General features: G+C 37.8%; 1 protein-coding gene across 13 annotated transcripts in view; it reads right to left on the bottom strand.

Annotated features, from left to right (window-relative positions):
- CASK (calcium/calmodulin dependent serine protein kinase) overlaps nt 1-14,628 on the bottom strand; it is a 343,974-nt gene that overhangs the window by 272,685 nt on the left and 56,661 nt on the right. For 7 of the 13 annotated variants that reach the window (XM_045994399.1, XM_045994402.1, XM_045994405.1 and 4 more), the window contains exon 2: nt 6,744-6,856. In XM_045994399.1, coding sequence (XP_045850355.1) covers nt 6,744-6,856 — 113 coding nt within the window. Of the gene's footprint in view, nt 1-6,725; nt 6,857-14,628 lie in introns of all 13 variants that reach the window. The other 6 variants (XM_045994396.1, XM_045994395.1, XM_045994401.1 and 3 more) reach the window with 1 other exon arrangement.

The following is a 14,628-nucleotide window of genomic DNA, read 5'->3' on the forward strand; positions in this document are numbered from 1 at the left end:
GCAGAGGCTTTAACCCACTGAGCCACCCAGGCGCCCCTGTTTTTTTTTTTTTTTTTTTTAAAGATTTTATTTATTTATTTGACAGAGAGAGATCACAAGTAGGCAGAGAGGCAGACAGAGAGTGAGAGGGAAGCAGGCTCCCCGCTGAGCAGAGAGCCCGATGTGGGACTCGATCCCAGAACCCTGAGATCATGACCTGAGCTGAAGGCAGCAGCTTAAACCACTGAGCCACCCAGGCGCCCAGCACCATGTTTTTAACTGTGGTTTCTAACTGTTCTTTATCAAGTATATAGAAAAACAAATATAATTGGTTTGGGTCTGTTCATTTTACATGGTTGATGAACTACTTATTAGTTCTGGAAGTTTTGTTGTAGATCCTTGGGATTTGGTACATAGGCTTCTGTGTCTTCCTTTCCCTGCCTTATTGTGATGGCTTCCAGCATGAGGCTGAATAAAAATGGTGAGAATGAACAGCCTTGCCTTGTTCCCATTCTGAGAAGAAAAGCATTTTGAGTAAATTTTTGTGGAAAAAAATGTAAGGTCTATGTCCAGATCCTTTTTTTTTTTTTTTTTTGCATGTGGATGTCCAGTTGTACTAGCACCACTTGTTGAAAAGAACATCCTTTCACCATTGCCTTTGCTACTTAAAAATAAGCTGGCCATATTTGTGTGTATGTTATTTCCAGGCTCTCTTTTCTACTGATTTGTTTGTTTTTTCTTTCACACATACTACACTGTCTTGATTATTGCAACTCTAAATTAAGTACTGAAGTAAAGTCAGTCCAACAACTTTGTTCTCGGCTGCTTTAAGCAGTGATCTCTTATATCAGGAGAAAAAAGTTGAAATCAATAATACATGTGTGCTGTCTTTCATGTTTACATATGCAATTACCTTTACTGGTACTTGTAGTTTGTTACTAACTAGTGTTTTCTTTTGAGCCTAAAGGACTACTTTTACTATTTCTTGTAGGCCAGGTTTGCTAATGATGAATTTTCTTAGTTTTAGCTGAGAAGGTCTTGAATCTTCATTTGGGAGCTATTATTTTCTTGGATATGGAATTCTTGGTAGACCATCTCTTTCATCACTTTGAATAAGTTACCCTCTTGTCTTGTCTTCTGGTCTCTGGTTTCTGACAAGAAGTCTGCTGTTAACTTCATTAAAGATCTCTTGTACATGATGAGTTACTTCTGTCGCTTTTGACAGTTTGATTCTGAAATATCTTTGAGTTTACCCTACTTGGAGTTGGAGTTGCTTGGGTTTTTTGGATGTGTAGATTTAGATCTTTCACCACATCCAAGAAAATTTTGGCCATTACTTCTTCAAATATTCTCTCCCTTTCTCTCCTCTCCTTCTGGGACTCTAGTTATACATATGTTCATGTGCTTGATGGTGTCCTACAGGTCTCTGAGGCTTTATTAATTTTGCTCAACCTTTTTTTCTTTCTGTTCCTCAGCCTAAATAATCTTAATAGACTGATCCTCAAGACTGCTAACTCTGTTGTCTGCTCAAATCTTCCATTGAGTCCCTCCAGTAAAACGGCTTTGGTTTATTGCACTTTTCTACTCCAGAATTCCTATTTGGGTCTCTTTTTATAATTTCTCTTTATTGATAATTTCTATTTGGTGAAATTATTCTCTTTCTCCTTTAGTTTTTTTAGACAGTTTTATTTCTTTGAACACATTTAAGATAGCGGATTTAAACTCTTTTTCTAGGGGCACCTGAGTGGCTCAGTTGGTAAAGCATCTGTCTTCAGCTCAGGTCATGATCCCAGGGTCCTGGGATTGAGCCCCGCATCAGGCTCCCTTCTCAGCAGGGAGCCTGCTTCTCCCTCTCTCTCTGTTGCTTCCCCTGCTTGTGTGCTCTCTCATTCTGTATTGATTGCTTTTTTTCTCATTAATGAGCCCTACTTTGTTTCTTTGTATGTCTCAATTTTTTTGTTGTTGTTGAAAACTAGATGTTTTAAATAATGTGTGACCTCTGGAAGTTAGAATCTCCCTTCCTCTAGGGTTTGCTGTTACTGTGGCAGTTTCTGTTCTTACTTGTTTGGTTAAGTTTTTGGAGTAAATTCTGTAAAGTCTGCAATCTTTGTTGTGTGTGGCCACTAAGTCTCTGCTTGGTTGGTTTCGTGGTTGCTCAGACAGAGGCTCTGTATGCATTGGGGCATACCTTCAACCCTCAGGGAGTTGACAACTCTGCCTTAGCATTCAATTCCTATTGGCACAGCCTCAAAGTTGGTCAGAGTTCAGAGCTTAAGGCCCTGTTAGGTCTTTCAAGGCAACTACCAGACAGGTCAGATAATGACAGTTTCATGGGCATGAGGCTTTCAAGGAACTTCATCCCTGTTCTGCCTCCTTTGGAGACTGCCCACCTCCTGGTTTGCACCATAATTGTGAACTCTTTTTTTCAGGGTTACCATGGAACTGGAGAGAGGAAGGTAGGAATGAGGTAAGTTAAAATGCCACAAAGCTCACTGTTCTTAGCAAGAATCAATGGTTTTTCCTGAATAAATTTTTCCTGCATAGCTGCAAACCTTTGGTTAATTTCCAGAGTTCTGAAAAAGTTGATTCTATTTTTGACAGTTTTCCCCTTGCTTTTATGGAGAGGAGAATTGTCAAAGGTCCTTACTCCTCCAATTTTGCTGACATCATCTGCTATCTGGGACTTTCAGAATGAGATATTCTTAAAGACTATGCAAACTGGGACCCAATCTATATTCTTTCTAGAAGACAATATTCTTCCAAAATAAAAACTGCCTTTTTTAACTTTTAAAATTGAATCATAAAGAACTGAGTCCCTTCAAGATTTCAGAACTGTCAATTCAGTTTCCAATTCTATGTATCTTATGTTTCCTTAAAATTTCCTTATAACAATTTCCCTAAGTTAATTTTGATACCTATTTTTAAAACAAAAAAGTCAAATTTAATTAGTGGTTTAGTAGGGATAAAGAGATATAAGAGATAAAATGTGCATTCATTAAAAGTTTAAAGATATTCATCAAGGAATTTCATTAATGGAGGCTGTGTATGTATGTATGAAAATATCCTCTGATTATTAGTAATATCTTAATATAAATTCAGCCAGCTTTCATTTAATAAAAACGTTATTCATCTCATGTTCATAAGTATCAATTTCATTTTTTCATACATGTGAAAGAAGAAATTCAACCAATTAGAAATAATATGCCTTTTTAGGAATCTAATAAAAGCTATGAACTTCCTTTCTAGGAAAATGAACATGTATTTATAATTAAGCTTATAATTTAAGGGTTCTTGGATATCCTATAACCTGTAAATTAAGAACCCCTACTGAAAAAAAAAGATTTTAATGGCAAAAATAGAAAACAGATATTCAAATAATTACATCTCCAGTGGAGCATCAAGAATTTAGAATATTAAAACATAAAAGTGGTCTCCAACTAATACATAGTATTTCATTTCAAAAGCTACTTTGTAAATTATGTATTTAGGATTTATTACATGTTCTTATTAAAACAATGTTAGAAACAATGGTTGAAGACTCTTTAACTTTAAGCCTCTTAAAAGCAGGTGCTCTTGGGCACCTGGGTGGCTCAGTTGGTTAAGCGACTGCCTTCAGCTCAGGTCATGATCCTGGAGTCCCAGGATCGAGTCCCATGTCGGGCTCCCAGCTCCATGGGGAGTCTACTTCTCCTTCTGACCTTTTCCCCTCTCATGCTATCTCTCGTTCTCTCTCTCAAATAAATAAAGAAAATCTTTTAAAAGTGGGTGCTCTTTGTATATGTCTTCATATTATAATAATCTATTCAAGTAAAGAGCATATGTTAGGACCTCAGGTAACCCTTTACAAAACCCATTTTACTCAATAATGTGTTTGAATACAAATGCACTAAAATAGGAAAAAATATTGAGGCAACGACAAGGTCAAATAAACCACAAAGACAAAAATTAAAAAATAAAATGGAAGTGATGAATCACTGAATTCTACTCTAGAAACAATACTACACTATATGTCAACTAAGCAAAATTTAAATAAAAAATAAATTTAAAAAGTGGAAAAAGAATAAAGAATAGGGGCGCCTGGGTGGCTCAGTGGATTAAGCCGCTGCCTTCAGCTCAGGTCATGATCTCAGGGTCCTGGGATCGAGCCCCGCATCGGGCTCTCTGCTCCGCAGGGAGCCTGCTTCCTCCTCTCTCTCTGCCTGCCTCTCTGCCTACTTGTGATCTCTCTCTCTGTCAAATGAATAAATAGAATCTTTAAAAAAAAAAAGAATAAAGAATAAAACAGATTTTAAATTATGTATTGCTTGAGAGGCTTAATTAGAAGAGAATGTAACAGTAAATACAGCTATTTCTAGATATTTAAACTTATGGATGCCTTTTTATTGTGTTAAATTTCACTTCATAATATGTTTTTTCTTAATATAGCATCTCCTACACTTAGCCATGAATAGGGTCATATTTGGACCCTAACAGTTAGTAAATGGACTGGAAGGGCAAAAGGGTTAAGATGTTTTGCCTTCAATGACTAGAAACGAGTTAATAGACATTGGGAAGGGGAAATTAGCCAGAGATTTTATAAATAAAATATTTATTATAGATATCTTAAAATGTGTCCAGGTTAAAGTAAGATAGTGTGAGCATGAGCAATTAGAGGATATGGGAACACCACTGGAGGGAAAGAAGGGCAGGAAGGAGGGGGGAAGGAAGGAAAGAAAGAAAGAAAGGGAAGGAAAGAAAGGAAAGGTGGGTGAGTAATGGAGATGGAACTTTGATTTTGCTTCTTGGTCACTGTGCTAAAGAAGATGGGAAAAGTACATTTTGGTGCCATAAATATAAAGGACAAATGGCACATTCTCATTGAGTAGCAATGAACTCTTATCAGAACCAGATATAATCATAAGTAATAATCAGAATTCAACTGGTATCATTTACTATCTATAGGATGTGGCCCTGCTATAGGATAAATGAAATGACCTGGCCTTGTCTTCAGAACTGGACTTGAAGACTTTTATATAGCAAAAGCAATGCCAAAACAATGAAGGAATGAACTACAATTTCAGTGACAGGTTCCCATATATTAGGTAAAGACAAGACAAACTCAGAGACATGGATTACATCCCCACCTCTTTTTTGTTAAGTTTGGCATTTGACTCCCTAACTAGGTAAAAATGGAAAAAAAAAAAAAAAGGTTCAGCCTGGCAGTTGGAATCTATAGTGCCAGAGATCCCTTGCTGAAGAAATCTGTCAATAAACAATCTCAGCAAACTGAGAAAGTAATCAATTGCCTCCCTAAAAATGTCTTTAGCCTGAAGAGATTCAGAATTAGATATAACAATGAGCTAAATCAATATAAAATTGGTATATTGAGTAACTGATTTAGACTTGTGATTTTAAACTAGACTCTAAGTTCATCATCTTTTAAGAGAAAGATTCAACACATCTATAGGTTTAATAAACTATGTTTAAGACCTAGGAAGGTTTTATTCATTGACAAGTGAGGTATACAAAATCACATACAGTATATTAAACTTAAATCCAGCTAAGTTTTAGGAAACACAATTAAGTTGCAAAGCCTGCTTGGAAGTAAATTTTAAATTCTGCTAAATTCAAAAAATAATTTATATTAAAAAGTAATAATAGCCAATTCCAGAGAATGAAACCATGAGATCTAAAATCTCTGAATCTTACCATAACATTTTAAGGATTAAAGCACTTAAAAAAATCAGTGCTTCTTGTGAGTAACAACTTCTAAGAATCTTCTATAATCAGTATAAGGATGATAATAATAATAATAATAATTCAAAAGGTTAAAAAAGTATTTAAAAGCAAGGATCCTGAAAAAAAGATCTACAGAAACAGATTAACTTGGAGCACACGGAATGTGGGATTCTACTTTCCAAAGTCAGGATAACTGGATAAAATATAAATAGGCTACTCTGCCTTAGCTTTTCCAACTTCAGCGATCAACTGCGTTGTTCCTGGGGGGAAAAAAAGACTGTAGGAGGGTAGCTTTTACTGTACTGTTAAATAGCCTGAATTTGGAAGACAGGCTAATTAGAAAAATAAATACAATCAATTGTGCCAACTGAAGTAGGAGCACACTGGAACTGTGCCCAGGTGAAGCAAGGATGATATAAAAAATAACTACATAAAAAATAAGTAACTTTAAAATGCTAACCTACTGTTTAAAAACATTTACATATAAATATGATTAACCATATCAATGTCTTAAAACCAAAGTTTAAGTCCTGCAAATCATAACCGTACTGATCTTTCCAATTTTCACATATGCACTCTAAGTGACTTAAGCCAAATGTGATATAGGAGTCTTTATACTATTAGACCATAATCATAAAGGTGGTAAGTTATGGATTTGGAGGGAATTCATCCTAGTTTCTTTTGAACTGCAATTATCACATCTTTGCCATTATTTCCCTTCCCTCCCTTCCCATCCCATCTTCCATACCACAGGACTCAAAATTAGACCTTACAAATAGATATCTAGATTTCACTTCTTCCTAGTCAAAAACAATAGGCCTAGAGCAATCTTATGTGTTTCTATAACTGTAAATTACTTAGCTATCTTTCAAATAGCATGTTCTAGAACTGACAAACTAGAATGAAATTTAAACTGTCTCCACCCACTTCCCACTATATTATACCCACCACTTCCCCACCCCCAGATGAAAGTTAGGTTGATAAATGGATTTTGGAGATGAAATAAAGCCAGACATCAAATAACTTACTTGAAATCCATCTCTTACCTTCTGTACTTAACCCTGGACTTGATGTGAACTTGGCTACATCAACAATTTTTACAGCAAATTGTTGCCCAGTTTCTCTGTTGATACATCGTCGTACAACACTGAAGGGACCCCTTAAAAAAAAAAAGGCCAAGTTTAATTCATTGCTTTTAATTAATGTCCCCATCCACATCTTACTGATGTTTCAGTGTCTACTATGGCTGTAGTTTAAGACCAAATTTAAGTACCACAATTTTCAACATATTTTTTTACAATCCATGAGGTAAATAATTCATAAGTTATTAAACCAGAATAGAAAGCCAATCTGCATTTTAAAATGACTTATGAAAATTCTTACTATTCTTATATTCAAGGCAAATAATTTCTGTAATATTCTACATATATTATCAACATCTTAGAGTAAGAAATCACAGTGGCAGTACACACAGCTTTTACCTTTTGAAGCAGAAACTTAAGTCATTTTTGACCCCTTTCACTTTCACCTTACCTGCTACCTACCCAATCCACTGACTTTCTCTCAACTCTCTCTCAATCCTCTCCACCTCTCTCCATGTAACATACCCAGATCTAAGCTACTACCATCTTCTACCAGGACTGCTGAAGAACTTGCTTCTCCCACTCATTCTTGGAGTCATGTTTTAAAAACGGAAATCTGACCTTAGGTTTCTGTTCAAAATCCCAGAGAAAGAAGGTATTTTCAATGCATATATTTAGCTAAGAACCAAAACACATAAATAATTCCCAAATAGGAAAATATACCCCAGTAAAGTCTGGCCAAAATACTCGAAGAGGCACTTCACAAAGAGAAATCCCTGCATGATTTTCCCTCCAACAGCCTCTCCAGTCTCACAAGACATGACAGAGAATCTATCTTCCTTAAATTTCAAATTGGAATTGTTCTAAATTACCACAGGAAAGGAAGTACTTTCTGCCAGAAGAGCCGCTGGGCTACTCATCTGAGTCATCCAGCTCTCTCCCTAAACTGGTGGCTTTTAATACTGGCCATACAATTGAATCAACTGGGATGATTGATAAAACACCAATGCCCAGGCCCATGCATTACATACACACACACTGGGTACACACAGTTCCTTGCGATTAATAGTTATCAAATAAGTATCTGAACCAAAGATAATCCAAAGATTGAATTGTACATGGACATGCTTGAATTGACTACTGAATAATACAGAACACAACAGCAATATACTATAGCAATTTATCTAAAAGCAAGTACAGTTTAAGTCATTAAATACATGTACATGTATACACAGGTGTATCCCTCCCACCAGGAAAAGTAACACCCTCATTAGCTTTTACAGGTAAAAACAGCACATGTGGATACCCATGGTCAATCAGTAGGTAAGTTCTTCATTTACACTGGAGCACTTGTGATCCTGCTTGCCTTGAAGGAGTTTGTCTTTCTCTCAATTAGGGGACAAGGAAAAGAATATAATCTAACCCAGACTTAAACATTTCTCTAACATCATATGAATTAGTTGATTTCACCATGCCATCGTCTGGACATCAATTACACCACAGCCTCAAATCTCTCTCTTCAAGCAACCTAACAAAGCTCAACTGGAAGGAAAAAAAGTGGTAATAATGTGCCTTTCAGAACTCTGAAGAAAGAGGACCTTTTCAATAACCACTCCAAACTGCTAAAAGATTTTGCTCTGAGAAGACAATATAACAAAGTGAGGCAGGACTCCCACAAATGTTTTCATTCTCAATCTGGATGCCTTACTTGTGACTATTTATCCTAACAATAGCAAGCAATTTCAGGAAATGCTTATTGTAATTGGTTTTTGTCCACATAGAAGCCCTTGGGATTCTATTTATATATACATTCGTGTAGTGTGCTTCAATTCACTACATCTTTTTGGAAAATTTCCAAGATGTGTATGTGGGATTATTCGTGGACAATGGAGTCGATTTTTAATTTTTTCCTGTTTGATGAAAGGTGAGGAAGAAAAGCATAGCTTCTCTCCCTGCCCTTTTAGTAATAGTAAAACGAAGAAAGCTACAGAAAAAGGAGAGAAAAGGGAATTCGGCCGTGGGGGAGAGGCATTTAAGTCTATGAATAAAAGTCAAACCCAATCCTCAATTCTTTAGGCTAATTCTATAATGTGAAGCAAGGAAAAGGAGTTTATTAACTACTGATGACCTGAAGACAGGTCAAAAAGTAAGGCATTTCAATGGCACCCAAGGAGTTAGCAAAAGTTAATCAAATTTAGTTCACAAAAAGACAGTGAAATATACCTTAAGTTTTTCTTGTGATTTAATCCATTGACCAGATACTCAGTGGAAATTGATAAGAATTTAAATGAATATACAAGATTTGAGTACCTTTATTTGGTTGACAGGTTGAAAATGGGCTAGTAATACTCTGAATATTCTGGCTTGGTTTCCCATCTTAAAAAAAGAGGGTGTAATAAAGTGTGTGTAATACAGTAATTGTTTTACACTTATTATACTTGAATGATATTTTAAGGAACAGCAAAAATTCAGAGGGCCTAAGTCTGGCCATTCATCTGGCCGAAATTCTTACATGCTTGAAATTTCACCCATACGTGGTTTTTTTTTGGGGGGGGGGGAGGTCTATGGTACAGCTGATTCTTGAGTATTTATGTGGAAGAAAATATTGACAGATAGTAGTAAGCCACCATCATAAGCTATTGTCTTTCTCTTATTTCTACTAATTCTGGCCAGCATGTTAATCAAAATGAAATAAGATAATTGACAGCATTTCAGATTTGATAAAATAGATGTTCTCTCTTCAACTTTTAGAATAATGAATTTCAATTAGGGTTGTAGCAGAAAGTTCCATCTGAGGCAGGTGGCAGCTTGCGGAATTCATTTTTTTTTAAGATTTTATCTATTTATTTGACGAGGAGAGAGAGATCACAAGTAGGCAGATTGGCAGGTAGAGAGAAAGGGGGAAGCAGGCTCCCTACTGAGCAGAGATCCCGATGTGGGGCTCGATCCCAGGACTCTTGAGACTATGACCTGAGCCAAACGCAGAGGCTTAACCCACTGAGCCACCCAGGTGCCCTAGAATTCTGTTTTTTTCTTTAAATTTATTTATTCAACAGAGAAAGAAAGAGATCACAGGTAGGCAGAGAAGCAGGCAGAGAGAGAGAGAGAGAGAGAGAGAGAGGGAAGCAGACTCCCTGCTGTGCAGAGAGCCCGATTAGAATTCTGTTTTTAAGTAAAAGGTCAATGAAACCAGCTGTTGCAAGTGAATAAATATTGTTGTACCATGGCCTATGGTTTTGAAAAGAATGCAGCTATGTCTTTATGCAGTCACAGAGTCCTCTCCTCTGGTATTCATTTATGTGAGGAAAGGTTAAGTCTAGGAAATGAGCAATTTAAAAAAATATTTATTTATTAGAGAGAGAAAGAGAGAGGAGAGGCAGAGGGAGAGGGAAAGAATCCTTAAGTAGACTCCTTGCTGGGCAGGGAGCCCGACACAGGGCCCTGAGGATCAGGACCCGAGCTGAAATCAAGAGTTAGATGCTTAACCAAATGAGTCACCCAGGCGATCTGGAAATGAACAATTTTGATACCAAGAGTAAATATATCAAAAAAGGACACTAGAATTAAGGTTGAAATCAGGCTAGAATATAGTATATTGGTTTCCAGGATAACAGATTTAACACAATGCATCTAATTTATCTTCCTCCCCAGACCCCACTAAAATGATACCAAAGGGGCTATCACCTTTTAAAAAGGACTAGGAGAAACTAGAAGTGACAGTAGTAATACTCAAATTTGGGAAGCAAAAAAGCAGTGGTGGAGTACTGGTAACTGACTTAGTAGAGTCAGGAAAGCTGAAGTGCAAAGAGAAAATAAGGCAAGTTCATAAATCAAACCATTTTATACTCCAGAATCCTCAAGAAACTCTTGAGCTGGCTTCACCAGATAACCCTGGAACTAGAAGGTGGGGCTAAAAGAACAGGTTTAAAAAGAAATCTCTAGAGCAGCAGTTAGAGCCTGAGGCCCCCTCCATACCCACACTCAATCCCACCGTGCAAAGGCCCTACCGTCATTCTATCAGAGACCTGTTCTACAGAGGGTAAAACATAGGGCCTGAGAACTGGGGCACAAGGCAGTTGAGTGGGTTGGGCCGCTGCCTTCGGCTCGGGTCATGATCTCCAGGTCCTGGGATCGAGTCCCGCGTCGGGGTCTCTGCTCAGCGGGGAGCCTGCTTCCCTCTCTCTCTCTCTCTCTGCCTGCCTCTCTATCTACTTTGGATCTCTCTCTGTCAAATAAACAAAATAAAATCTTAAAAAAAAAAAAGAATAAATGGAAAGCTACGGGATTGAGTGATCACACACAAACTGAATACAGACAGCCCCACCTCTTTTCCCCTTAACAGGGGGATGTAAGAAGCTAGAGCTTTAGCCTTCAGGCAGGAGGAGAAAAGATTTTCTGTTGTGTACCTGACCAGGCCAGAAGGAAAGACCTATAGAAAATGACTTGAATTGCTCAACAAGCCCCGCCCACAAGTTCAGAGCTGTCAATCAGCTTTCAGCCCCCCTACTGTAGGATTTCCAACCTCAGCACTACTGACATTTTGAAAGCCTGGATAGGTCTTTACTGGGCAAGGATATCCTCTGCATTGCAGGATGCTTAACAGCAATCCAGGCAGCACCCCCGACCAAGTTCTGACATCCAAAAATGTCTCCAGACATTGTCCTATGTCCCCTAGGCAGGGCGAAACTGGCTCCAGCTGAGAACCACTGCTCTATTCCTACTCATGAGCACACCTCCAAAATTCCCAGATATCTGGAGAATAGTCTGTAATTCGCCAAACTGTGGAAAGAACCAAGATGCCCTTCAACAGACGAATGGATAAGGAAGATGTGGTCCATATACACGATGGAGTATTATGCCTCCATCAGAAAGGATGATTACCCAACTTTTGTAGCAACATGGACGGAACTGGAAGAGATTATGCTGAACGAAATAAGTCAAGCAGAGACAGTCAATTATCATATGGTTTCACTTATTTGTGGAGCATAACAAAGAACATGGAGGACATGGGGAGATGGAGAGGAGAAGGGAGTTGAAGGAAATTGGAAGGGGAGATGAACCATGAGAGACTATGGACTCTGAAAAACAACCTGATGGTTTTGAAGGGGCGGGGGGTGGGAGGTTGGGGAACCAGGTGGTGGGTAATAGGGAGGGCACGTATTGCATGGAGCACTGGGTGTGGTGCAAAAACAATGAATACTGTTACGCTGAAAAGAAATAAATAAATTAAAAAAAAACAGTCTGTGATTTGGAAAATAGAGATCACAAAACAGAAAGAGCAACCTAAAGGAAAAAGACTAAACAAACAAACAAAAAACTCCTTCAAACTACCATGAATATCCTCAGAAAGCTATTATAACTATGAAACAAAAACAGAACTTGCAGAAAAGAAAAAAAGGGCTCTTTAAAAAGAAACACCTTAAAAATTTTAAAACTCAATAGAAGGGCTAGAAGATAACATTGAGGAAATATCCCAGAAAGTAAAGCAAAGAGAACAAAAGAAATGGAGTGGAAGAACACAAAAGAATCATCCAAGAAAATTTCCCAGAACTTAAGTCAGGAGTTTCCCAAATTGAAAGGACCCACCAAATACTTGACAAAATAGATCAAAGGCCCACGTCCACACATGCCACTGTGGAACCTAAAAGCACTGTGGGCCAGATTTTCCATTTCTAGAAGTAGAAGGAAGGATGGTGTGCTGGGAGGGGAGGATCATATAGTTCACACAGAAAGATCAGGAAGCAGAATGGCTTCTAATTTCTCAATGGCAATACTAAAAGCAAGAAGACAATAGAGCAACAACTTCAAAATCATGGAGGAAATTTCTAACTTTTAATTCTATATCCAGTCAGAAAAATCAATAATCACAAAGACATTTTCAGACGTGAAAGAGCTCAATAAATTACTTGCAATGCATACTATCTGAAGAAGTTATTTTAAGATATGTTTGCCAGAACAAGAGACTAGATCAGCAGAAAGGATGTCAAGAGACAGCAAAGAGGAGACCCAACACAGGAGATGCATAAACAGAGCCCCCGGGAGTGTAAGGGAGACCTCAGGCTGACAGCAGGAGAGGTTAACCAGTCCAAACTGTGAGCTGTCAAAAATTCCCACTGCCAATGATCCCCTAACCCCCAAACAAGGAGAAGTAGGTGTGCTGGGCCCAGATTCTTCTGTTTGGCTTTTTCTGACTGGGGGCTGTTAAGATTCCTGCTCTTCTCTGCCGCCTGGATTAACAGAAGACTGTCATTTTGCTCCACAGCAGATGGTATATTCCTGAGAGCTGGAGGCGGGTCTCAGGGGACTGAAAAGCAGGAGAATGCAGAGCAGCCCAAGCCCCCTGACCATATCCCTGCAGAACAGTAAACAGCCCCCACACATAGCACTGGTGTCCTGTCTGTGCGGAGCCCCGTGTCATGGGATTTACTTGGGACCTTGCCAACTGACTTCCCAGACAGGGTTCCTATACACTCTCAGGGTATCTGAAGCCAGACTGTGAACAAGAGGCTCTGTTCAGCTTTTCTTCTCCTGAGAAGCTTCATACAATACTGGTAATAATGCCCTTTCCTTACATATCTAAGTTTGTCCTCACTAGTCAGTTTTTAAAGACTAAATAATATACTCTTTGGACATACATACCTAGGTGGTCAATCTATAAAGAAAACCAAAAGGAATGATTAATATAAAAGCCAAGATAGCAGTTGGTGGGGGCTGTTTTCGGGAAGGGCATACAAAGGGCTTTTAAAGGTACTTAGAAATATTCCCTTTCATCACCTGGATGATGGATTCATGAGTTTTCATTTCACTACTTTTAATATACAGACATACTTAATACAATCCTCCATACATCTATTTCATAGTTTAAAAAATGTTTTTAATGGCTTAGAGGTATATCTCTAAGATCTCGCTAATCAAAGGTCTTAGTTTTGTTTACATATCTGTACAAATTAAAGTGACTTGATATACATAAATGAAACCAATGTTTAGATCTCAAACATTAAGTTTATAATGTTAAGTTAATATGAATTATGTTCACTGTAACAGTATGAACTTCTTGTCCATATCACAGGTCTAGAAGCTTCATTGCTTTATAATAGATTATGCAACGTACCACAAGGATACAGGAAAACCATGAAGAAAAAGAAACACCAATTAACAAAAGGAAAGAAACAGATGGGGGAAGTAAAGACCAAGAACAAATTCATATTTCATATATATATATACACACACAAACACACAGTTGATATATAGTCAATACTCATTATTTGTAGAGTATTTACAAAGTCACTTACTAACATTTATTTGTAACCCAAAATCAATACCCACTGCATTTTCACAGTCATTCACAAACACATGCCCAACAGTGAAATACTTGAGTTGCCTGATGTGGATGTTACCAGCTAAGGGTGAACAAGGTGACACTCAGCCTTCAAGATTCAGTCGTCATACTGTAAGCAAGTGTCCTTTTTGCCATTTAGTGCATTTTTTACATTTTGTGCCTCTTGTTGGTCATTTCACTGTTTAAAATGGCCTTCAAAGGTAATGCTGAAGGGCTGTCTAGCTAAGTGCCAGAAGGCTGTGATGTGCCTTAAGGAGAAAACACATGTGTGAGATGAGCTTCATTCAAGAATGAATTACAGAGCTGTTAGTCTCGATTCAATGTTAATCCATCAACAATATATATGAAATAAGGTATCTTCAAACAAAAATACACATAAGACAGGTTATGTATTAATTAATTAAACAGGTGACCAACAGCTCTCAGGAGCATAACCCTGTATTGCCCCTAGGAGAGTGGTTCAGCATTCATTTAGTGTTTGGGGCAACTTCATAGAATATAACTGTGGCA

The sequence above is a fragment of the Meles meles genome, chromosome X (genome assembly GCF_922984935.1).
Source record: "Meles meles chromosome X, mMelMel3.1 paternal haplotype, whole genome shotgun sequence".
Classification (NCBI taxonomy): Eukaryota; Metazoa; Chordata; class Mammalia; order Carnivora; family Mustelidae; genus Meles; species Meles meles.